The sequence below is a fragment of the Aquarana catesbeiana genome, linkage group LG01 (genome assembly GCF_042186555.1).
Source record: "Aquarana catesbeiana isolate 2022-GZ linkage group LG01, ASM4218655v1, whole genome shotgun sequence".
Lineage (NCBI taxonomy): Eukaryota > Metazoa > Chordata > Amphibia > Anura > Ranidae > Aquarana > Aquarana catesbeiana.
The window spans coordinates 934,311,054-934,334,747 of record NC_133324.1 but is presented as its reverse complement, the minus strand read 5'-3'; the positions used below and the strand labels follow the sequence as shown (position 1 = coordinate 934,334,747).

General features: G+C 42.1%; 1 protein-coding gene across 1 annotated transcript in view; it reads left to right on the top strand.

Annotated features, from left to right (window-relative positions):
• RAB11FIP5 (RAB11 family interacting protein 5) overlaps positions 1-23,694 on the top strand; it is a gene marked incomplete in the record, with an annotated part of 102,098 nt that overhangs the window by 53,981 nt on the left and 24,423 nt on the right. Inside the window, 3 exon segments of the mRNA XM_073611063.1 lie at positions 6,034-6,488; positions 10,361-11,009; positions 21,329-23,674. Of these exon segments, the coding sequence (XP_073467164.1) occupies positions 6,034-6,488; positions 10,361-11,009; positions 21,329-23,674 (3,450 nt within the window).

Genomic DNA, 23,694 nt, shown 5'->3' with positions numbered 1-23,694 from the left:
ACAGAACTGTATTCATTTGTGGATGTGGGATAATGATGTAGAAGAAATGTGTGAGAATGTTAAAGCTGATGTTATAATCTGCTTCTATGTTGCTTATCATTGGTTCTTCCCCCCCCCCCCCCCCCAAAATGTTTGTGGGTTGTTTTTTTTTTTTTTGTTTTTGTTTTTTTAAGTTTTTATTATATACCTTCTTTTAGACTTGATGTCATCTCTGTGCTTATCTATGGAATGCAGGCAGATTATGGCTGGTGGGAGGGGCCAGCAGGGTGCTGTGCATAGCTTCCTGAAAACATGCCATGTGGGCACATATAATTATACATACGCACAGGTCTTTATGGGCCTTTATAATGCATGCAGGCTGGGTAGCGGAGAAGTTGAGTTGGGTTCCATGGATCTTATGATCTGTGTTTACATGGGAATTCATTTGCTTGTCTTGGCTCTGTCTGTGGACTAAACACCTGTCTGTACCGGATCACTGGGGCTCTGTAAACAATACATGGGCGTTCCCTGTCCGGGCTTAAAAAGAAATATTAAGATCTATATTAATGAGCTTCCCGTTATGTATAGCCAAGACCTTCTTCTTCCTTCTCCTCCCTTTTTTTTAAATTTTTTTTTATTCATTTATTTTTTTGTTTTGGTTTTTGTTTTTTTGTTAAATTACTTTCATATTCAGCTTTTATCATACTGGAGGGTTATATTGAGGGAGCAAAACAGTAAAGCACAGTCACTGTGTCCAACTCCTACACAAGGATGGCTGCTCCCGTGTGCTTCAGCCTATTCATGCCACGGAGTGTATTTATAAAACAAAAAAAAATGCATAGCAATTTACTCATTGAAAATTTACGCACATGCATGCTGTGTGACTGGAGCAAAAAACAAAGCATAACCAATGTTATTTGGCCATTTCCTGTGCTGATTGAATGTTTGTTTGTTTTTTTTTTTTGTTTTTTTTTCCATTGGTTTTAAATAGGAAATATCGCATTTGCCCACTGGATGGTGGTAAGTAGCACTGGAAATCCTATTATAATTGGCACCATCTAGTGGCCAAATATCAGTATATCATAATTATTTCCTATGATTCTTGGCACCATCTGGTGGCCAAATATCAGTATTCTAATTATTTCCTAGGATTCTTGGCACCATCTAGTGGCCAAAAATCAGTATCGTAGGGATGTCCTATGATTTTTGGCACCATCTAGTGGCCAAATATCAGTATATCATAATTATTTCCTATGACTCTTGGCACCATCTAGTGGCCAAATATCAGTATATCATTATTTCCTATGATTCTTGGCACCATCTAGTGGCCAAATATCAGTATAATAGGAATTTCCTGTGATTCTTGGCAACATCTAGTGGCCAAATATCAGTATCATAATTATTTCCTATGATTCTTGGCACCATCTAGTGGACAGATTTCAGTACCATTCGAATTTCCTGTGATTCTTGGCAAACATCTAATGGTCAAATGCAGTATCTTCAATTTTTAATCATTAAAAACATTCATCCAGCACAGGAAATGGCCTAATATCCTTCTTTGTCAAGTATTTATCTTGTGTTTGCATTGCATGGTGTTAGACTGTGTTTCAATGCAGCATGTCTTCTTTTCACTTGTATTCTATGTGCTCAGTTAACGCCATGTAGGTTTTTTTTATTATTTATTTATAATTATTTTTTTTTTGTATTGGGCCTAATGAAGTAACAATGCCCGATGCACACGGTGTGAATGAGCCCCGTCCCTCTGGGTTCCAGCAATGTTCCTCCCTTTCATTCAATCTCTGGAATTGGAGGGTGGTGTGAAGCTCATTTTGTATTTGATAGTGAAGGTGGTATTTAATGTTTTCTTTGGTTCTGGAACTCATTCCTCACCTCTGCATCTCGGCCGCACCTTGCTACTTGCCTCAGTATGTATGTATACAGTTGTGCCCATAAGTTTACATACCCCGGCAGAATTTATGATTTCTTGGCCATTTTTCAGAGAATATGAATGATAACACAAAAACTTTTCTTTCACTCATGGTTAGTGTTTGTCTGAAGCCATTTATTATCAGTCAACTGTGTTTACCCTTTTTAAATCATAATCGCAACAGAAACTACCCAAATTACCCTGATCAAAAGTTTACATACCCTGGTGATTTTGGCCTGGTAACATGCACACAAGTTGACACAAAGGGGTTTGAATGGCTATTAAAGGTAACCATCCTCACCTGTGATCTGTTTGCTTGTAATTTAGTGTGTGTATAAAAGGTCAATGAGTTTCTGGACTCCTGACAGACCCTTGCATCTTTCCTCCAGTGCTGCACTGACGTTTATGGATTCTGAGTCATGGGGAAAGCAAAAGAATTGTCAAAGGATCTGCGGAGAAAAGGTAGTTTTACTGTATAAAACAGGAAAGGGATATAAAGATACCCAAGGAATTGAGAATGCCAATCAGCAGTGATCAAACTCTAATCAAGAAGTGGAAAATGAGGGATTCTGCTGACACCAAACCACGGTCAGGTAGATCAACTAAAATTTCAACCACAACTGCCAGGAAAATGTTGTTTGGGATGCAAAGAAAACCCACAAATAACATAAGGTGAAAAGCATGACTTGAATCTCGCACATATAGAATCACAAGAATTTTTACAAAACTGTCTTTGCAGAGTCTTTTTATCAGCTTTCACTTTTCTCTCCAGAAGGATGGCACCATCATTGAAGCAGCAGAAATCCTGCATACAGTACATGCAGGAACACATTACCATTCTACTGTATATCACTGGAACTACACTGCTGAACTCCCATTCCACTGATTGGATGTTTTTGCTGTGCTGTCCATCCCTTTTTTGTTTTAATTCTATATTTTTCCTCGTGCAGAGATGCATTTTGATAGCGTAGCAGATCTCTAGCAGCCTTATATAACAGATCAGCAGCTCCTGACTAACTCCTGTACCGTGCCGCCATCCCCTGACCACCTCTTCTTGTACTGTGCCTGCATCCCCTGACCACCTCTTCGTCTTGTGCCTCCATCCCCTGACCACCTCTTCTTCTTGTACCTCCATCCCCTGACCACCTCTTCTTCTTGTGCCTCCATCCCCTGACCACCTCTTCTTCTTGTGCCTCCATCCCCTGACCACCTCTTCTTCTTGTGCCTCCATCCCCTGACCACCTCTTCTTCTTGTGCCTCCATCCCCTGACCACCTCTTCTTCTTGTGCCTCCATCCCCTGACCACCTCTTCTTCTTGTGCCTGCATCCCCTGACCACCTCTTCTTGTACTGTGCCTGCATCCCCTGACCACTTCTTGTACTGTGCCTGCATCCCCTGACCACCTCTTCTTCTTGTGCCTCCATCCCCTGACCACCTCTTCTTGTGCCTCCATCCCCTGACCACCTCTTCTTGTGCCTGCATCCCCTGACCACCTCTTCTTCTTGTGCCTCCATCCCCTGACCACCTCTTCTTCTTCTTGTGCCTCCATCCCCTGACCACCTCTTCTTGTGCCTGCATCCCCTGACCACCTCTTCTTCTTGTGCCTGCATCCCCTGACCACCTCTTCTTCTTGTGCCTCCATCCCCTGACCACCTCTTCTTCTTGTGCCTCCATCCCCTGACCACCTCTTCTTCTTGTGCCTCCATCCCCTGACCACCTCTTCTTCTTGTGCTGTGCCTCCATCCCCCCGATCATCTCCTGTTGCATGCATGTGCTCTGACAGTTTTCTGTATTATATTCACTAAATATAATGGCCCTTTGGTGATGTCAAGGACTGCCCTTGAAGACCCCTATATTGACTACCACTGCTGCCTTTTTAAACCTAATAATTTCTTCCTTTTGTGAAGGACAAAAGGTGACCCCTTATTTTCTGACCTCTTATATTCTCTTCTATGGATACACTTTTGTGTGAATGTTGTGTGTTTGTTTTGTTTTTTTAACATCCGGAGAGATGGTTTCCCACTATAAAATAAATATTTAGTTCTTGGATTTCCTCAGCTATAATTGGTTTACTCATGTTTGTCAGAAGTCTCTCTTTTATATCCTACAACGTGCATCTCTGTTGTGAAATATACAGATAAAAAGCTGAACGGGGTGGGGGTGGGGGGTGATTTTCCCTTGCAGTGGCTTGCCCTTTCTAATGCAAGGGTTAAATGCTCTTTTTTGGCTAGGGGGTGATGAATTGGATCATCTGCATGCCTTTTTTTTACTCCACCGGCAGCCCACTTCCCCTCAGCTGTCCGGCACATAGGAATGTGACCGGGTCCTTGGTGCAGGGCCACTAAGGCAGTACTGCCATCCTTCCTGTACTGGGCCCAGGCACTTGTTGAGCAGGAGGTCTGGCTGTGTTGTCTTATTGCAGATACTGAACCTCTTCTGCCAGTTTCTCCTCCTCTCCCTCCCCTCAGCTGCACTGCAAGCAGATTGGTTCCAGTACATGTGCCCCCCTGTGTGCCCTTTTTCCCCTGCAGCACTGTCAGCTGCCCTCCTCTCCTGCAGGCATACAGGGGGATGTTTCAAGATGGAGAGCAGAGGAAGGGGCCAATAAATATGTAAATTTACTGGCCCCTTCCTTTCCTGAATGAACACAGTGAGCGATTGGTACCAATAACTCCTGTGTCCATTCATCACTGAAGCATAGCACACTGTGCTTACTATGCTTCCGTTTGTGAATGAGCAGGAAGCCTTGGAGCCCTTTCCTATTCATTCTACTGTACAGCTGAGGCTGCAGAGAAAGGGACTGAAATCTCTGTCCTCTGTCACTTTTGGACAGGGAAAGGAGGCCCTGTCAGGTAGGCTGTATAGGGCCCCCGTGATTTCTAACAGCAGCCCTGCCTTGGTGTTCTCATGTACAATGCAGGACTGCTATTTTTTAGATCTCGGGTAATCTCTGCTACTATAGCTGAAGTTCAGCCCCAAACACATTTTGGTTCTTTTTTACACAGCAAAAATTGCCTCCAAGGAGGTTCTCCCCATCTCTGGTTGCTGCAGAGTTTGTTATTATTGAGCCAACGCTCCTCCCCTGTTGGTGCTGAATGTCCAGCACTGCAGTTTCACCTGCAGCGCAGATATCACAGGAGATTGCTCGCTCAGCAACTCCTCCAGTCATAAAAAAGCTTGCCTTCTGTTCGGTGATTGCAGGGTCCTTTGTGATTGGAGGAGGAAGATTGTGAAGTTCATGCATGCCTCCTCCAATCCGAGTGCCTTGCATTCTGTGAATATTTGGAGAAGGTTCCAAGCAAGCAAGTTTCTGTGAGATGTGTACTGCAGCTAGAACGAAGTCTTCGCACCGACAGGAGAGTGAAAGCTGAATAAAAGTAAGTTATAACGAATGCTGCAACAGCAAGAGATGAGGCCCACTGCATTGAAGTTGCTTCAGCGTTGGTTTATCAGAAGCGTTGGCTCATCAGTGGGAGGAATGCCACTTACATGGTCACTGGGAAAAAACTCCCTACACTGGGGTTCACTGGGGAAAAAACTCCCTACATTGGGACTCGCTGGGGAAAAAATGCTCCCTACATTGGGGCTCACTGGGGAAAAAAACGCTCCCTACATTGGGGCTCACTGGGGAAATAAACGCTCCCTACATTGGTGGGAAGAATGCCTCTTTTATGTTGGGCATCAGTGGGAAGAGTTGCCCCCTTTACGGACCACTAAAAAGATCATTGATGTCATAATGCTGGTTCTCCCAAGTGGTATTGGAAGCAGAACTTTGTAAACACCATCAAATGGATGGTCAACAAACCACTGCTCAAGAAATTCCTAACCACTATTTTCATCATGAAGAACATACTCCAAAGTAGCAATGGCGGTGATGGAAGGATGAGCAGTGGCAGAGTGCTGTGAGGGTGAATATAAGGGGGGGGGGGGGGGGGCGATATATTTCAGACACCCTATTGCTGTGCCCTTCATAAGCAAGGTAAAATGGTCTTCAAAGTATGGACTTATTTTTCTCTTCTTACAGAATGTCTGGCTTGACTGTATCCCTCATTTTAGGAAGAATTTGATGGTTTAAGACTATCACCCATATTTGCTAATGAGCACACGCTGTTCTCTTTACCCTGCAGATGGTACAAACTCCACTCGAAGCCTGGGAAGAAGGAGAAGGAGCGAGGGGAGATCCAAGTCTCCATCCAGTTCACCCGCAATAACCTGACCGCAAGCATGTTTGACCTCTCAATAAAAGACAAGCCAAAGACCCCTTTCGGAAAGCTGAAAGACAAGATGAAAATTAAGAAACGTTTTGACATGGAGTCATCTTCTGCCATCGTACCAAGCAGCGTCGGCCGCCTAGACAGTGATGAGGAGGAAGAGAAGAAGCCAAAGTCTAAGGCGGCTGCTTTCTTTAAAGGACATCTACGCAAGAGCTCCCTGACCAAGTCCAACACGTCTCTGGGCTCGGACAGCACAATCTCTTCTTCCAGCGGCGCTGTACCCACCAATACAGGCATCTCTATAGTGGTGTCAGATACTGGCAAGAAGCCTACTGGCAGGAACAACAGTCTCTCCACTGAACCCTCAGGTAAATGTCTGTGAAGGTTCTCATTTATCCAGGTCATGGTGTATCTAGTGGTAGTTGGGTATATTCAACTGGACTTTTTGTTCAGCGTTGAAGAGGTTTTGGAGTTTATTCTTCAAGCCACTTCAGGTAATGAGTGCCAAGAAAATACCCCTGCATTTATATCCACCCAGGCAGCACAGATGCCTTAACCCAGCCTTTCATACCCTTTTTTAACTTGGAGGAACCCTTGATACAATTTTGTATATCTACTACTCTCATAACATTAGCGTAGTAGTCAATAGGAGTGCTCCTCACACTTGAAGTCAATAGGAAGAATCCCCTCATCAGTTACTCATCTTTGAGGCAGAAATTGCTTATTGCTCAAGGAACCCTTTACAACCTCCAGAGTAACCGCAGGGAGCCTGGGGAGAACCCATCTCGAAACAGAATGCCTTAGCCAATCATAGCAACCATTGCACGTGTAGAGATTAATTTTCCAAGAATGTTCTCATCCACAACTTTTATACCCCCCGTCCTGGTTTAAACATCTACATATTCCATGGTGATTTGGATCAAGCTGTATGGATATCAATGCCGGGTTACCCTCCCGACACCAATAAAAAAAAAAAAAAAAAAAAAAAAGTAAAAAAAAAAATGAAGTGGCTTGGAGAAGCCAACCACAATACGTGTGTGTGTGTGTGTGTGTGTGTGTGTGTTGTGGCTTGCAAGTTGTTTACCGAGGTTATGGCTGAAGCTATCAGCCATAACCCCATTTTTTTAAATTAATTTTTCTCATGAAAGCCGTCAGAGCAGCTAATTGGCAACTGGATAGCTTTCAGAAGCAGCAGGAGGGTCGTTCTCCCCAACTACCAATCCCGCCCACAGTCTGGTGGAACCCTCTCCATGATAGGCTGAAGCCAACCATCAAGAACTAGGTTAGGGACTCTTCTGAAAAGAGACCCTCAAGGTAGGGGAGGGAGGAACCCAAGGGCCACACACATCCTCCCCCTAGACTTTAGGGTAAGCCTGGAGACCCACAATTAAGTGCAGTGATATACAAAAAAGGGCCAGTGTGCAATACAATGGGGGAGATTTACTAAAACTGGTGCAGCTGTGCATGGTAGCCAATCCGCTTCTAACTTCAGCTTGTTCAGTAAAGCTTTGACAATAAAACCTGGAAGCTTTCTGTGCAGAGCTGCACCAGATCTTGCACCATGCTGTTTTAGTAAATAACCCCCACTGGCTATGCCCCGAGGCCAGGAATATGAGGTTTGGGGCAATACACCCTTACATTTTGCTCACAGACCCATTCACACTGAGCAGATCACAGAAAGGTGGCTTTGGCTATGAAAGAGTGACTTCTCTACATTTGATGAGTGAGGCATGTGGATTACATTGTGGTGGTTTTTGTTTTTTTTATGTGTTTTGTTGCCTTTGTGTGTTTTCTTGTTTTTGTGGATTTTTTTTTTTTTTTTGTTTTGTTTTTGTATTTATCACTATAAAAAGAACCACAAATGAAGTGAAGTTATGGGCTTGGCCTCCCAGATCTTGGTTCTCACTATGGAACAGAATGACTTTGTGGCAGTTTTGTTTCTCTGCTGCCCTCTGTCTGTCAGCAGCTTGTACAGCATTCTTGGGTTTAAATCATGCTCACCTGACACCGTGCTTTGCTAGAGCTTGTAAAGAGCATTGTGATCAGTTATTATTATTTATTATTATACAGGATTTATATAGCACCAACAGTTTGCGCAGCGCTTTACAACATGAGGGCAGACATTACAGTTGCATTACAATTTGGTACAAGAGGAATCATATGTACATATTCTAAAAATTGATGAGGCAGCACTGTGAATAGCAAATTAGATCAGTCCCGTTTTTCTGATATTGAGAACTATTTCTGCCCAACTTTTTTCTTCTTGCTATCCTCCAATAAAGTTTTACTATAGGTAGTGGCAGTTCTGTTAAATCTGCAGAACCTATTCCTGGTGGAACATGTGATCAGAGCATGAAGGAGGTTGGACCTTCATGAAAGGGGTGTGCAGTATGGTGGAGGCGGCATATCCTCCACCTTGGTTATGGTTGGGAAGAGGGGAATGTGGTGGAGGCCCATAAGGACACAATATACAAACTGATCCCTTTATAGAATTGTGATGGTTTATATATCCCACTGCCCTCCTTTCTATCCCTCCTATACAGCCATATTAATACCCCAATCATCCACATAATACCCTTTCCCCTTGTCAATTCAGACACATTCAGTTCAGCTCACACCTGCACTTCATTATGGACCAGAGCCAATTTTTACATTCCTGCTATGGGCCTGTTTTAAAAGAACAATTGAATACATTGTAGGTTGTAGTTTTTATATTTATTTATTTTTTTGGTCATTTTGGGGTTAATTCACTAAGTTAAATATTGCATAATTATAGGAGTTAAAATAACTTGTGCTGTATGTAACTCATGAACACGCACTTCACAAAAACGCATGTTAAATACCGTATGGGTAATTTTTTGTTTTTTTTCCCATTTGCAGTATTTAACATACACACATGTAAATACCACATAAACTTGTAGTGATTGACCTTTTCCATATCACATGAGATAGTTGGGTTAAGTGTGTCACGTGACCCAAATATCTCGTGTGATAAATTGACCTCATTGCAGTGTGTGTGTGTGTGTGTGTGTGTGTGTGTGTGTGTGTGTGTGTGTGTGTGTGTGTGTGTGTGTGTGTGTGTGTGTTTTTTGTTGGTTTTTTTGTTTGTTTTTTTTGTTTTTTAAAGCTTTTTTTCTTCACCTTTTTTTTTTTTTTGCTTTTGTTTTTTCAAAAACTTGCTTTTCGTTTGTACCTTTTTAATATTTACACTTTTTTTTTTTCTACATCAGTCACTCTAAAATATGAAGTATAGCATGGCACTCTCATTTTTAAACCGCAAATGGGAGGGGGAGGGAGTAGACGTGCAGAACGCAAAAATTTGTTTTGTTGCGATTCGTTATTTAAGTTTTTAGTTTAGTTAAATTTTATTTAATTCATTTTAGTTTTTTGTTTTCTAATTCAATACGAATTTTCCAAATTCAGTCAAATTTTAATTCTAGTCGACCGAGTTCAGAAACTTTGAATCTAATTTGAATTTACTTAGAAGACTGCTCTGTTCTATTTTCTGTTCAAATTTATTCTATTCGAAATTTGAATTTCGGAAGATGGTTATATTCATTTTATTCTATATAAATTATGTGTGGTATGTGTGTTTTTTTTTGTTTTTTTAACTATTCTTGATCTCAAATTTGATCTGAAATTTGGACAAAAATTTTTAGTTTCGTTATTTCGGATTCGTTTTAATTCCTTACTATTGTAATTCGTGTACATCTGAATCTCCAAATAACGATATATTTTTCTCAATTCACTTCTCCCCCACCCCATTTTACTGTCCCTACCTGTTAAGGTGGTTTCATGCAAAGTTCAATTCATAGTGAGGTTGCCTTTTTGAAGGTAAATATCTCCTGCTGTACTTGGGAAAACTCTCAGTAATCTGAGTACTTTAATAAAATTATCAGACAATACTCAATTGTTCTTGCACTAATACGGCTGCAATCACCTCAAGCATATTGATCTGTGAATCCAGTGTTATTGGTGAGCCCTGTATTAGATGTTGTAACCTTTTGCACCTCTATCAATCAGTGTTGCATATTGACTATTGTTGGCCCTTAACTCTGCTGTAGATGTTGATGTGCAGAGGGCTGTGCGTAACTGTACAACCCTATTCATATTTATGTACAGGGCCTAAAGAACCTATTTTCTTTCCAAAGGCAGGTTACACTATTCAGGATAATCCCTGATACAGGAAGATCAAACTCCTTTTTAATTTTGTCTGGTGTATTGTGTTCCCATCTTGTAGTTATGGACCATGAAGCATCTCCTAGACTGACCCACAAGAGGGCCTTCAGCGACGAAGTCAGTCAGGTGAATACGTTCCCTGAACCAAAGGCTGTGCAGAACCTCAAACCAAAGAGCAGCCCCATTTCCAAATCTTCAATGTGCATCAATGGAAGCCATGTCTACACAGAAGTGCCTCCTCCGAGGTCTCCTTCTCTGGAAAAATCATCACACGCTTCCAAATCTTTTCAGAATATTATAAAGAAAGCAGAGGAGGCCGTGGTTCCTGAGGTTATGATGAGGCAGACCTTTACTGGGGAGAAACCGGAGCGCAAGTCTGCCACCCCTCCAGTGTCTTCTACAGAAGAGGAGAAGATCTCCTTAAAAATGACTCCAAAGCCAAAAACTGACCAGGCCAGAGTGGAGACCAAGCCTGTGCAAGTCACATCACCCATGGTGTTTTCCGAGGATCTCTCCAAGAATAAGGTCTCAGAGGTGAAGCCCAAAGAAGAGAAGGCCAAGGATGGCCTCCAGCTTGGATCTGGAAAGAAAGTGGTTAATAAGACTGTTGAAGACCCCAGACCACATGTGCCTTCCAGCTCTGAGGACAGAAGCAAAGTTGGCAGTTGGTTCGGTTCCAAAGATGCAAAGGATACACCACAAAAACCAAGGTTGGTAGAGTTGTTTTTGAACCTGTGCTTCACTTCAGCAAATTTTTTTTTTTGTTCACGTCACTTTGTATATCCCATTCATTTATTTTTTTGATAAAGAGGAAGGGTTATACACCAATCAAGTTTTTAATGCTCTCTGTGTCCCCCTGTGTCTGTCATCCTCTGTATATGTCCTGTTGATTTGTCATTGGAACAGAAAGTGATCAGACATTTTTTAATTTTAGTTATCACTAAAACAGAAGGCAAGTAGAAATCATCCAGTGGGGACACTTGTTTAGAAGGCCATTTGTGTTGGACGTTTCCTCTCGCTTTCTGTTGTGTCACTGGGACAAGAAGTGGAAAAACAAAACCTTGAAGAGTTTTAACCCTTCCCACTCCAGCCAAAGTATTTAAAAAAAAAAAAAAAAAAAAAAAAGCTTAGCCTGTCAGATAAGCTTTCAGTACAATCGGTATTGCCTGAAATACAGTGTCTTGAAAAAGTATTCATACCCCTTGACATTTTCTTCACTTTGTCATGTTACAACCAAAAACGTAAAAGTATTTTATTGGAATTTTATGTGAAAGATTTTAGATTATTATTTGTAAACAAATTTTGAAAACTATTTATGTGCCACTTTGGGTTGGTCTGTCACATAAAATCCCAATAAAATACATTTACGTTTTTGGTTGTAACATGACAAAATGTGGAGAATTTCAAGAGGTATGAATACTTTTGTTCAAGGCACTGTATTGGTTGCCATACAACAGTTGAAAACTGAAATTGGGATGCACCCAGATATGGATGCTCCACAGGAGAGGTACTTCTGAGGACTTCTAGAATGGCTCAGGAGGGGCTGTTTTATCAAATCCAAAAGAGGAGGCGGAAAAGTGACGCAATCTGCACAAATACAGTTTATGAGAAGTGTTGTCACCTTTCTTGTGCTATGCAGTGTATAGAAAGTGCATATGCAATATTTATTACCAATCTTTTAGCAGCCTCTGCATCTGTCTATTCGAAGGTGCCGGTTTTTCCTGCTGTGGGCCCATATGGCATAACCTTAGGCTAAAAAAGAAACTTGCAATTAAACCGCTTCACTACTTTTTTTTTTTTTTGTAGCATTTCCTTTTTAAAAGGAACCTGTCAGGTTAGGCTAGCCCAGTGATGGTGAACCTTGGCACCCCAGATAATTTGGAACTACATTTCCCATGATGCTCATGCACTCTGCAGTGTAGTTGAGCATCATGGGAAATGTAGTTCCAAAACATCTGGGGTGCCAAGGTTCACCATCACTGGGCTAGCCCTTCACAGCCTTTTCAGCACACAAGAACCCTTAAAATAACTTTCTGGTCTCTGGAAACCCCTGCTAAAAATGACTATCTACAACTCCTGATACGTTGGTGTGATGGTCAGCGGGAAGAATGCTCCTTACACTTGTGATCATTGGGAAGAATTTCCTCTTTACAGATGGCTAAAAAGATCAATGGTAACTTATCTGAGAGGCAAAAATTGCCAATTGCTCAAGGAACCCCTAGCAACCTCTTGGAGGAACCATAGAGTCCCATGCATGGAACCCAGGTTGAGATACCATGGGTTAGACTTATTTTTGAAAGTGTAAGATGCTGGTCTGTCATTATCCTTTCTCTTCTTGGTAAGATCCTGCCCTGGAACCAGCATGTGCTGAACTTTTCTCAGAACACCAAAAATGATGGAGATTGAGTTTTATTAAAACTGGAGAGTGCAAAATCTGGTGCAGCTGTGCATAGAAACAAATCCACTTCCAGAATTTTTTGTCAAAGCTTAACCCCTTCACGCCTAAGGGTAAAACAAATGTAAATGCCAAAGCACAATTTTGCAACTTTGACATGTGTAAATTAAACTACACATATCATCAAAACTACTTTGTGGATTATACTGTGTTTAAGGAAAAATTGAGCTTTCATTTGGTGGTAAATGGTAACAGATATCATTCGATTTTCATTTATTTATTTTTGTTTGTTATTGTCAAAGAAAAACTGGCCCGATACATTTAAAAAAATCTTTTTAGCTGTATTTCTTGGTATTATCATAATTTACCACCAAAGATGATCGCAGCAATACCACATATGTGTATGTTGTATGTACCCATAGTACAGCCCAGAAACAATGGTGTGTTGTGGTTTTTTTGTGTTATTTTTTTTTTTTGATCCTACCTAAAACACACTGATAATAAATTAAATATATATATTTCTACCCAAAATATGCTGACCATACCCTTTGACCCTGACCTTGACCCTAACACTAACCCTGGCAAAAATTTGAGATGATACAATGTATCTTTCTCTTCATAATCTGAGGCTATTACAGTGATCAGGTGATCCGGAAAACGTGAGTTCCAGGTCCCCATCGTTAGTACGAGACCCAGTGCGCTCAGTGAGAGCCCGGTCTCTGTGCTGGTAGCTCACTGTGCAGAGCATTCCCAGCACAAAGGGAGATGAGCATATATGCGGTCCCACCAAAAAAAAAAAAAAACACTTCCATGAGGCTGCATATGTGTGCGGTTGGCAGGAAGGGGTTAACTGAACAAGTTGAATTTAGAAGCTGATTGACTACCATGCACAGCTGCACCAGCTATTGTGCACTCCAGTTTTAGTGGATCAACCATGATATGTCTATGCTGTATTAAAGCTAGGTGACCTATACTGTATGGAGTATGCGGGCATGCCTCCACATTATTGGCTTCTGGTGTTTCCAGGGAAGGATACTGTTCTACTACAGCATACAAAGAAATTTTAGACAATTGTACACCTTCAACTTTCCGACTGTTTTTGGAGAAGGACATTTACTTTTCCAGCAAGAATGTGCCCTGCATACAAAGGTAGCTGCCTAAAGACCTGATTTGATGGGGCTGTTTGTGGAAGAACTTGAGTAGCCTGTATAGAGCCCTGACCTTAACCCTACTGGGATGAAGAATTCGAGTAGCCTGTATAGAGCCCTGACCTTAACCCTACTGGGATGAAGAATTTGAGTAGCCTGTATAGAGCCCTGACCTCAACCCTACTGGGATGAAGAATTCGAGTAGCCTGTATAGAGCCCTGACCTCAACCCTACTGGGATGAAGAATTCAAGTAGCCTGTATAGAGCCCTGACCTCAACCCTACTGGGATGAAGAATTCGAGTAGCCTGTATAGAGCCCTGACCTCAACCCTACTGGGATGAAGAATTCAAGTAGCCTGTATAGAGCCCTGACCTCAACCCTACTAGGATGAAAAATTCGAGTAGCCTGTATAGAGCCCTGACCTTAACCCTACTGGGATGAAGAATTTGAGTAGCCTGTATAGAGCCCTGACCTCAACCCTACTGGGATGAAGAATTCGAGTAGCCTGTATAGAGCCCTGACCTCAACCCTACTGGGATGAAGAATTCGAGTAGCCCTTTATAGAGCCCTGACCTCAACCCTAATGGGATGACGTGGAACTATTGTGAGCCAGGTCTTCTCATCCAACATTGGTACCTGAACTCACAAATGCTCTTCTGGTTGAATGGACACCAAGTCCCACAGCCACTAAAAAATCTGGTGGAAAGCGTTCTTAGAAGAATGGAGGCTGTTAATGGATGCAAATGAGGGACCAATTCCATAATAATGACAATGTTTTTGAAATCGGTAGCCACAAAGGAGGTGCCAACTCATGGTTTTCGAATGCGATGTCCAAAAAGTCCTGTAGGTGTGATGGTTAGGTGTCCACAAACCTTTAGCCATATACCCTATGACCTAGAGAAGCAAAGATAAGGCAGGCAGTAGTCCCAGTGTTGAAACTTTGAAAATAAGTCTGCCGTGGCAGCTTCCATACCTCACTTAGTTCCCTATGGTTAGCATTGAGTCTGTTATTAAAGGCCAAACAACAACAGAGAAGATTGTTCCCATTCAGTTTCATAATGCAGAAGTCACCTGTTGTTGGTGGTCACATTCAGTTGCTTCTCTGCGGTCATCTGTGGAGTTCAGGACATACACAGGAAATGTGAAAATTTCTAATGTGTATTTAGCCTACTGACCTAGCACTTCCTCATTCTCTTAACTGCCAGCCTATATAACTGTACTAGTGCATATCCTTTACCAAGCCGCCTCCCTGTACACGGAAGAAAAGTAAATGGCACATTGGGGTTGATTCTCTAAAATTGGAGAGTGCAAAACCTTGTGCAGAAATCTGCTTCCATGGGTTTTTTTTTTTTTTTGTTTTTTTTTTGCCAAAGCTTAATGAGCAAGCTGAAGTTAGAAGCTGACTACCGTGCACAGCTGCACCCAATTTTGCACACTTCAGTTTTAGCAAATTACCCCAGTATCTCCCATGCACCACAATGTGTAACTGCCCAGATGTGCAAAAAACCTTGACTGCAGCATAGAATAATATTGAATGCCACTTGTAGGGAGCGCTGATGTGGGAGCTACACAGCAGTGCACGAGAGGCTGCAGAAGTAGGAATTTACTGCTATGAATAGAATGTCTTCCTATATGATTCAGTCAACAATGCAGGCACAGCTGAACTTATCCAATGAGGGATATATCACGCCCCGGCCCCCTTTCCATCTTGCTGACTGCTAAAAGATTTGGATCCATGTTGATTTTTGTAGTTCATAGTAGAAAAGGAGTACAGTGCTGGGCTTTCTTACTAGAAAGCCCTGCTTGAACTGCAAAGAAACTGCTATGGAAGCGTCCTCTTATGGGAGAAACATTGAGGCTACCATTGCTTCTGAAAATGCTAGTTGCCCGTTTGCATGCCGTAGGGAGTTCCTGACCCAGAACAAGAATGTTGAAATCTGCATGCTTCATGACGGATCATTTCATATTTACACTTATATGACCGATATAAAATCCTTTAAAAAAGTGGGTTAGATTCCTTTAAAATCAGCTTGATGGATTATTGAAGTCTAAGTACGAAATCCTATTTTCTAGATGATTGCCTCTTCTATGTCTCTGAGCAAATGTCACCACGCTGATTTTACACAATCGTTGCATAAATCTTCCATGGGATGTGTCATAATTGCTGCATTCCGCTTCCTCTGGTTTTTAGCTGGTGTTCTCCTAGGCTGCTAAACTATATAGTGATATATCCAGCTGAAGCGTTATGTTAACCCAGAATCTATTGTTCACTGTTTGTAACAGATTTATAAAAAAATGATCTGGGTAAGAAAATTGTATACTGTGCAGCATGATGCCAAAGGTATTTTTAATGTGTTGCATAGGGCACCAAAAAAATTGCATGTACTTTTTTATGGAATGCAGCTCAACATAACCCATGGTAGTGTTATGCGTTGTGGTGTTCCAAAATAAAAGGCAAGGTGTGTTTGGGTGCCAATAAAAAAAAAAATATATATATATAGTCGAGGAAAGTGGATAGGTAGTGCTGGGACTAGTATGGTCCCCTTACTGGTATTATCTTAAGGTACTGTTGGTGTAAATGATCTGTTTCCTAGGCAGGTGGCTTCTACACCCCAGTGGATCTCCACAGTCTCCTGTATTACTTGTAGAGTAATATAACGGGAATTGAAATGGAAGTGCCACACCACTGCTAAGAGGTCACATACAGCTTTATTCCATAAAGTCAGTGGTACAATCCAAAATGGTAGCCAATGTGTTTCAGGGGTCTAAGTGCCCCTTCATCAGGTTCATTCATGTATCGATATAAGATTGATATGGAAATCTTATGTTCTTTCTTGCCCTGATGAAGGCCCTTAGACCCCTGAACGTGTTGGCTACTTGGATTGACTTTTAATGGAATAAAGCTGTATCTTGACCTCCTTGGCAGTGGTGTGGCGCTTCAATTTAAATTTCCGTTACTTTAAAGGAAGGGCAGCACGTAAGTTGTGGCAATGCACAAACGTGTGAACCGATACTACAAGTATAAAGCCTAAAATTTAATTCTTAAATCCCCCCCCTCTTTTGCTGAGCCTGTACAGAAAAATATCTGTATATTAACCTATTTTAGTCTGGTCTGGTCACGTGATACCGCAACTCCAGCTTGCTTGTTTCAGTGAGCAGCTGTTACAGGTAAGAGGAGGGAGCTCCAGCAATGGCTGGGTTATGAGAGCCTACAGGTGATTTCATGGTTCTCAAAATGTCCAGCCATTGAGGGGGCTCCATAGGCCAGAACTACATAATCATGCGACCTGACTGGAGAGGACAAAAAATAGGTAAGTACGCAGATCTTCTCCCTCTCCTTTTTTTTTTTTTTTTTTTTTTTTTTTTTTTTTATATACAGTTTAGTCAGGATAGATATGGTGGAGGGAGAGAGGGAACCTTTTTATCAATAGCTTGACTTTTCTTCCAGTTAAAAGCCCAACCCCAGGCATAAAAAAGTTTTCCTATGCAGTGGGCTAGTATCACTGCATGGGTCAACTGCTCATTTTGTCTAGGGGTAAGGAGAAAGCTTATACTCATCCGATCCTTCCTTCATTCCTCTGGAAAACTGCAATCAACCACAGTCCAGCGGTAGACTGTTCCTGGTCTATGGAACATGCTCTGGGCTTGAGGACATCAGCAACAGTCCACAACTCAAGACGGGTGGGAGTGGGGGTGCCGGACTGGTCTTGTGCTGGGAGGATCAGTGGATTAGGCAAGTCTTCTTTCTCCTCTCCCCTGGACAGAAACTAGCAGTTAACCTGTGCAGTGTAGGCACAGTCCCACTCCATGGGAAAACTTTTTTTTTTTTTTGTCCAGATATGGGCTTTAAGGTTTAAATAAACCTTAAGAATCAGAAGCAATAAAATAAAGGCAGTATGTAAAATGAAGGTAATTTATCCAAAACTGACTACAGGGTGGATTCTATTACCTCCGTTGGTTGCACTTTTTTACGCATCTATTCGAATGTCTACTATAGGCTTTCTGAATTGACTTGCCATCGGTTTTTGTTTTATGTGCCTTCAGCACATGCAGCTTCAGCCAGCTCAGAGGGCTTGGCTTAGACCACCATCTGACCTGTGACGGAGGGTTCCCCTGCACTGTGCCAAGCCTTGGTGTTTAGAGAACTGGCACTACCATGACATAGACCAGTTCTACAAAACAGTTTCTTAATTTAGAGTAAGCGTTGTGCCATTGTTGAAGCCGATATCCGAAATCCAAAATTTAGCTTGGAGACCCTTCCAGATTTTGCTGTACAAGAAACAGTGTGTCTGTAAAGGTCTCTGGACCCCCTTGAGTTCCTTTTACCAGTGTCCGCCTCTGCACCTTCATCTTCCAGTTTCCCATGGTACCTGGCACATCCAGGTATAAAGAAGCATGTGACCACCTCCCCTGTGACCATCACTAAGTCCTAGCACTGGGATATGACTGGGAGAGTGTCACTGCTTCCCTAGACACCAGTCTTTTAAATGTTGACTGAGGAGGAAGGAGCTACGAGAAGCCGCTACTAAAAGTATAGGGGGTGAAGAGCCATTTCAGAGACATTCCCTCTGTTTTGCATGGACAGGTAGCCAGTGCCCAATTTCGTTATGTTTTTGTCTCTTTAGAAGCACTGCAATTACAGAAAATATACCAGCAACTGGAGCAGCTGAAACACACAAATGCACAGGAACACACAAAACTCCCTAGGTGGACAGAAACGGAGTCAGGAATTATGTGGACAAATACAGCTACTTGGGTATCCAAGAATAATAAGCCAGGGGCAGGCTAAGCCCACCAGTCACCACCTACGGTATAACCCAAATATTACCTGTGGGTGAACTTGTCCTTTTAATAGTGGAGGATATGCCTTCAAAAGGGAACTAGGGTCCAAAATAGGACCAACGGTGGATAAGCCACCAGAGGCCATTGATTCACCCATGTTCTCCAGAAGTGCAAACATGGTCAAGAACGGAAGATAAGCCACAGACCAAAAGCAATGCAAAATATTGGGTGAAGTTTTATCAATGCATCTTCTTGCGTGCTGGCTTACTTGCTACTTGACATTACAGTACCTCCATTGCCATGCACCATATGGAAATCCAGGTTTTTGTTTTTTTTTTTTTTTCCTTGGCGACCCAGGAACCGTAAAAAAATCCAGGAAGTTTAAATCTTAAGAAAAAAAAGTAGCTTTGACTGCATGACTCTCATCCTCTAAAGTGTTGTCACTTGCAATAATTACCTTCCACTACTAGGTGTCCTTTGTCTTTGGGTTGAAGGACGCGCACCATCCTTCAACCTAGAAGACTGGGGACATACTGTAAGTTCAGAGCATCGTAGAACCACCCCTTGGAGAAGTTCCACCATGGTAACCTTCAGAATCATCTATCCCAGAGAGGAGGTGAAGAGGACCCTGTATATCATATGACCAGCCTGAAGACATCTGAAGGGAGGACATGGCGTTGGGCTGGTAAATGTGGAAGATGAACTTTAACACATCCATAAGAGGTTCAGACTCTTAGGGTAGCTACAGAGTGGGAAAGTGTCAGGGTACAATTTCACTTTATAACCAGGGAAAGATGCACATTAAACACAGGTCAGCCTTACCAAATCTTTGTATTGCTTAAGTAAAAATGTAAATTGACTATGACCTGAGCTCCTTAATGTGACCTGAAGCCTTGGCAGCCTACATGCCATGTCCTTTGGCTAATCATAGAATTAACTCAATCTAAGTTAAAGCGAAGATTGGTTATTCCCATTGCTGTTGCATGTTCTTTTATGGTGTACGTGTTTCGCAGGACCCACCCTCTTCAGGACCAGTAGTAACTGTTTAAGGACAGTAGATTGCACAAACTGCGGTATAGACAAATTCCCTCAAAGTGTATTGGAGGGGAGCAAAATGGCAGCAGAGGAAAGGGTGTCTAAAAGTGCCCAGAGGCCCATTGGAGGGAATTCCCGATTTTAAAAAAGCCCCACATAGAATCCCTATAAGCTATTGTAATATCATTCAACCACAATAGACAAATGGCGATATGATATAAGATGGTACAAACAGGTTAGATATATTAAAAAAAATAATCCTGGCTTCAGGGCATAACCTCCATTTATGGTTTAAGGGTACAGCACAATGTGTCAGTGCGGTCAGCATGGGTGGCCTCCCATGGGCCGGTGGGCGCATTTTTAGACAGCCTTTCCCCTGCTGCTATTTTGCTCCCCTGCTGTACACTGAGGGAATTTGCCTATACTGTACTTTGTGCAAACTACTGATCCTGAGGAAGTGGGTGGTCACACAAAATGTGTAGGACATGTGATAGCAATGGGAATAACTACTGCAACTTAGATTGTGTTAATTCTGATTATACGCTGGATCTTTTTTTTTTAATTATATTTTGTAAAAAAATTGCGGTTAAAAAAAAAAAAAAAAAAATATTTTAATAATATTTTAATAATAATAATATTTTAGAGCAGAGACTGGGACCCAGGCCTTCTTGTTCCAACATCGGTGCCTGACCTCACAAATGCGCTTCTGGAAGAATATTCAAACTTTCTTATAGACACTCCTAAACCTTGTGGACAGCCTTCCCAGATGAGTTGAAGCTGTTAGAGCTGCAAAGGGTGGGCAAACTCAACACTGAACCCTATGGACCAAGACTGGGATGCCATTAAAGTTCATGTGCGTGTAAAGGCAGGCGTCCCAATACTTTTGACAATGATGTGTGTAATATATCATTTCAAAAAATGTTTGTTTCCTAATGGCTACCAATGGTATATTTAAAGTCCCAATCTTTTACTCTGCCGAATTTCTATACATATCTGGGATGATACCCTGGTTAGCTGAGTATTTCAACTGACCCAGACATCTCACCCCTGCAAGTTTCTCCTAATGTTTAGTCTTTGATAAAAAAAAAAAAAAAATGACGATACTACCCAACACGTTTAAAAGAATGCCGTTGTGTTCACTTTCTATGCCATGTATTTACCGCATTTGGTTTCCTGATGATGTGTTAAATATATATGTTTTAGTTTTGAAAAATGATTTTTAGTTTGTAGCATCACTTATTTTTATGCACATATCACAATGTCCCATCCCCCAAGTAGGTCAACGTCACACAGTCCCCACACCCCTTGGAAGACGTAGAGCGCTAGCAGCGTGTGTGCGTTTTTTATTATGTAGCCTGTGTTGATGTTTGTCACTAACATGGAGGATCGTTTTGTCTTCCTCCACAGACTGGATGTGTCTCCTCTGGTAGAAACCAGCTCCTTTGCTTCTTCCCCCTTCAGCCCTTGCCTTCCTACCCCAGCTTCCCCTGTAGTAGCTGCTTTTGTATTGCCTAGAACTAACATCAGTAGAGCTTCTCTTAGTGGTGTCCAAGGGAGCCTTTCTGCCAGCAACCCATTTCTCAATTCACTACAGAACAACCCTTTCTTTGTGGATTCCCTCTCTGACCAGTTACTAAATACTTCTTCACCTACTCACTTTTTCTCTAGTTTCCCCTCTGGGTCTATTGCTACTTCAGAAGCTGCTGAAAAGGGCTCTACTCTTGTGGAGGAACGCAGTCCACCAGCCTTCTTTCCACCTGCAGAAGATCAGACGTCATCATTGTACCAAAGTGGGATTGACTCAGTGGAAACTTTTGATGTCAATGACTCTTCAGCATCTCCAGAAACCGTTTCGGAATGGGAGGAACAATTTGATGCGTTTGCTTCAAGCCGACTGCAAAAATCACCAGAAACCAAAGAACACTTCATTGGCGACTCTGAAAAGAATCCATCCCTTTTATTTTTTGGTGACCATGGACCTGAGATTAGGCAAGATTATGGTGAGGAGAATCGCTTGAATAGGCCGAGCTCACAAGCACCTTTTTGGTCAGGCCATACAGAAAATGACAGAAAAAAGGCAGATAAAATCCCTTTTCCAGGGAGCCCCTCTATCTTTCCTACATCATACATTCCCCCCTATGAGTCTGCTTCAATTCAGACATTCAATGGTGACTTGACTGCAGATCAGGGGAAATATCCTAGCATGGAAGTACCCATTTCTAAACCCAGTCCAATAAAATTTAAATATGTAGAAACAAGCCAAAAAGAAAACAAAGTAGCTTCTGTCTCACCAATTCTGATTAAAGCACAAAACCGGGTTAATTCAGAAGAGACGTCTCAAAGTTTGGTGCGTCCAAACAATTCCCAGACTCATAGAATTTACTCTTCTACCAAAGCCGAAAGTGCACATGAGTTGAGGGACAGTAATGACATAATTATTGAGGAGGTAAAGGCTGCTATCCAACCCAGACAGCAGGCATTGATAGAACATAATTTTGTTAGGGTAGGTGAAGACCTTTCTCCAGAACCTTTTACTAATGAAAAGGCACCAGTAGAAAACAGATTTAATGAGTTAATTAAAGAACAGGCCATAAGTGCGGATATAGGGTCCTTGGCACCACCCAAGCCCCCACAGCTTACGTTGCCACCTGCCTTTGAACCCATTGAGTCTGATGTAGATAATTGCAAACAAACAAGCTTTCAGGACACCAGTGGAAAACAAACAGAGAGCCCAGAGGAACATGAGCTTGAGCAAAACATGGGGGATAGCAAACACACACACTCTCCAGTGGCCTGTTGTCCTGTAATTGAGATCAGAAGCCCAGTGTTAGGTTCTACAACTGAGCACACCCAATCCACCGCTGAGGGCCTTTTGACTAATTTAAGAGAAGGAAATAATGAACTTTCAAAGCTGGGTGCTGCTAATGGGGAACACCTGTTAGATGTAAATGACACCTCTGCGGCAGAGCAGTTCAGGACTTGCCTTTCGAATGTCTCACTAGACTCTTCAAGTCTTCAAGAAAACTCAAACAAATTGGAGATAATTAAGCATGGTCCATCTGAATTGCTCTCAACGTTGGGTGACAACAAACAGGATAATGAGGACTTTATCTTCCAAAAACCAACGTCTTTGCCAAAGAAACAAAAAGGGAACAGGACAGAAGATGCAAGTGCATCTAAAAAACACAGCCAATCTGACGTTTTGTTTTGGTCTGCCTTGGAGGAACAAGTACCATCCAGCATGGCAAAGCCAACAATGGACATACAGAATGTCAATGTTTTCTTGGAATCCAGTCAGCTCACTAACCAGACTGTAGAATACAGAACTGAGCCAAACAATGGTAAAAATAAAGATTTAATAAGCCACCTAATAGAATCTCATAGCCCACCACCAAATGAGATTTCAAGTACACTTGAGTCTAGTGAAAAAATATTAGAAGAAAGCCATCCTAGTGTTTTACTAAACCAACAGTCCTCTTGGTCAGCAGATATCATTGTAGACTTTAAGAACGAAGACTTTTGGAAAACAGACTCTGACCAGTTGGCCCAAAATGACCTAAAAAGTTTACCATCCCCTGGAAATCCCTTTACGCCTACTGATAAAGCCCCTTTAAGTCACAAGAACCCATTTGTTGACCACTCTACAGAAAGTCAAAGTTCTGAATCTTCTCTACAAGAAGACATGAGCTTCAAAGATCTTCATGCAAGGGCAATCGGGGGGCTCTCATCTGATGTCGTCACTGCTGATGTGAGAGCTCCTTATGTGCATGGCAACCAACCCCTGGCTTTCTCTACTCCTTCCTTTTTAGCTGCCCCAAACCCTAAATCCTCAAACTTCCCCTCTCCGATACAGTTTTCTACAGCTTCCGGGGTCACCACCACCGCAAACGCCCACATAGCAACTTTGTCGTATCTCCACTCTCCTGCTTCCAGTGGTGTGACGTCGCCAGCACCTGTGGTTCTGCCTCAGGAGACACAGCCAGCTGAAAATCCTTTTATGCCTCTAAAGACCAGGTGAGAAATCCAAGAGATTT